Source organism: Sphaeroforma arctica, assembly GCF_001186125.1.
Source record: "Sphaeroforma arctica JP610 unplaced genomic scaffold supercont1.4219, whole genome shotgun sequence".
In the NCBI taxonomy this organism is placed as follows: Eukaryota; class Ichthyosporea; order Ichthyophonida; genus Sphaeroforma; species Sphaeroforma arctica.
The window spans coordinates 1-2,638 of record NW_014036339.1 but is presented as its reverse complement, the minus strand read 5'-3'; the positions used below and the strand labels follow the sequence as shown (position 1 = coordinate 2,638).

The following is a 2,638-nucleotide window of genomic DNA, read 5'->3' as shown; positions in this document are numbered from 1 at the left end:
ATATATGCATATATATATATATATGACTATATATATATATATATATGCATATATTTAAATATATTATATATGCGCATGCACAGGGCATATATATTGATATATATATATGTATGTATGTATATATATATATTGTGATCGGCTCGGGGAGGGGGCCTATCCCGAACCGAGCTAGGGTTCTGGGCCCCGGCCGCGTGGACTCAAAATTTGAGAACACGGAAATTTGACACTGTAACATGAAGTGTAGGGTTTTTTATAATCCAGTAATTAACTGGCACTAGGCCTTACTGTGTTCATTCAAGTGAGGTACTAAGTGTAGCTAGGCGAATCACAATTACTGACTTGATAGTGTACTACGTTTTGTTTTATGTCTACCTAAGATTAGTCGCGATTTGAGGTGGCATCTTGTTTATCTTCGGTTTTAGAAATTTTAGGCATCACGATGGTTAAGCCGGCAGTAGTAGAGCTCACCGGTGGTGAGTCCGACAACCTTTGATTGTGGAAAGAGCACGTTGATCTCGTTTGCACCAAGGTTGCCTACACTGGACTCGGTGGAAGTCAAATGGCTGAGAGAGAGCGCATTTTAAAGGAATCTCTTTGCCAGGACTTCTTTATGACACTCCAGTCGCGGATGCTGCCTGCAATGAGGGCAGATTTCGACTGGCTGGTAGCTTATGCGCGGCTGTACGCAGGCGTGTGGCCGCGTGTCAGCAAAGGGGATAAAGCGGCAGTGACAGCAAACTACGCCAAGTCATTGCGGCAGGACCGCGAACGCTTGTTCGAGGTCCTCCAGGAGCTCATCGTGTTCATGTGTGGACGCGCGATATTAACCGTCCTCATCTCGGAGGTAGAGGCCCAAGGTGAGAACTCAGACGAGCCAGTGACTTCTGCGGCGGAATATATATCCGCCATGATTCTTCAGAAGCGGGCGCCGGTGGTGGACTTGAATGGGTCCAAAGACCCCCAGCCATCGATGGGGCGTGTAGGGGATCTGGCGAAGGCCGCCGGAGCCTCAACCAAAGACAAGGGGCCCCAAGTCGGCGGCGGAAAAGAGGAAGGAAGCCTATTGTGCGGCGAAGAAGGCAGAAGCCGCGCGACACCAAGAGCAAGGGTTGCGTGCCCAGCATCTCTCGGGGTTAGTAGACCCCAGTGGTAGTGAGGCTTGTAATGGCAGTGATGGAGCCCAACACAGTAGGCCTGAGGGGCGCAGAAATTGCACGGTCGGCGGCGCAGCCGCTGCCGGAGTTCATTGCGGCGGAAGTGGACCGTTTCTGTACACGGTACACGAACACGAACTGCCGTGAACAGCACCACGCCATACTAGCAATGGCGGAATGTAAGATAGAAAGACCACTGTCCCGACCTTCTTGAACAAGGTGCTCAAGGAGGTGAAGGTGCAAACGGATAGGGTAGTTGAGTTGGTCGAAGAGATTTTTCGGCCAACGACGTTTGCGTTTACAGTGACAAGGATGGTGGAGAAGCATGGGTTGTCTGAGATTTTGTTTTGGCTCCGCCACACCTATGTGCAATGTAGTGGTATAATGATATTATCCTGACGTACCCGGGCTCGGGTGCGCAGGGTGCAGATGGTGTGCCCCGTCAGCCGCAGCAGCAGCAGCAACCAAAGGCTGGGAAGTCGGTCAAGTCTCCGTTTGACACAGGCCTGCCCAAGGGGCACAAGTACCCCGACGGATCCAAGTACTGGACAGGAGCCAAGCGTAGAGCGTACGTGTGTATATACATATATGTATATATTATTATTATTATTATATTATTATATATATATGTATATATATTTGTATATATATATATATATATATATATATATATATGAATATATATATATAGACGGTGTGCTCGATCTGTACAATCGTAGGTGGGATCAGCTATTGGTCGATTATGGAGTTTGAAAGTCCCTGTTATCAAGCGCACTTAAAATGGCCACCTCAATGTTTCTTTACAGTTCCGTCATAGTATTCACGAAATGATATTGACTAGTATTGTCAAGGAAATATAAAATATCACACATCACTTCCTGCTCTTGCTGTAATTATTTATCTTCTAAACAACATTCGCTCTTATTGGTGTTGCTCAGCGTATGCCGTAATTTCCCTGCGTATGTCTTGATTTCCCTTTCGATATGAAGCACATTGCTGCCGCGTGATGTTTATCGTCAGGAATCCGGTTTTATTCACTCTTCAGCGATTCATTGTCGAGTACTTCTATAAACTGCATGCAAATTTCATATAGTAAACTATATATATGCCTACACGATTATTAACACACCGATTGCCAAAAGCCTTTGAATGACGGACTTGTGCAATTTTAGCAACAGCTGACTACGACAAACATTGGTTACATCGTGCAAGCACGGTTTGGCCAATCAACTGTGCTAACTGTTGAGTATCTCTAGATCACTAAACATTTATACCATGTCGAAAAAAAATGTGTAGCTTCGAATGCTTACCTCGCATCAGCAGCCTCGATTGTTAGTATTCTGTTTGATAGCGGATACCAGTGCCGCCAGGTATGTTTCACTGCCCTGACCTTTGAGAGTGTACATATGAAAGCTTTGAACGACACAGCTACTGTGATGTATTGAACACTAAACGTTGTCGTGATCATCATTGATATATATATA

At 45.7% G+C, this 2,638-nt stretch overlaps 1 protein-coding gene across 1 annotated transcript; it reads left to right on the top strand.

The window, feature by feature from the left end:
* Positions 1 to 559: 559 nt before the first annotated feature.
* SARC_14145 (hypothetical protein) lies at positions 560 to 1,143 on the top strand (the record flags this gene model as incomplete). Its single annotated transcript, XM_014291722.1, has 1 exon — positions 560 to 1,143. A coding segment is annotated over one exon (584 nt), but the record flags the coding sequence as incomplete, so codon positions are not given.
* Positions 1,144 to 2,638: the final 1,495 nt, after the last annotated feature.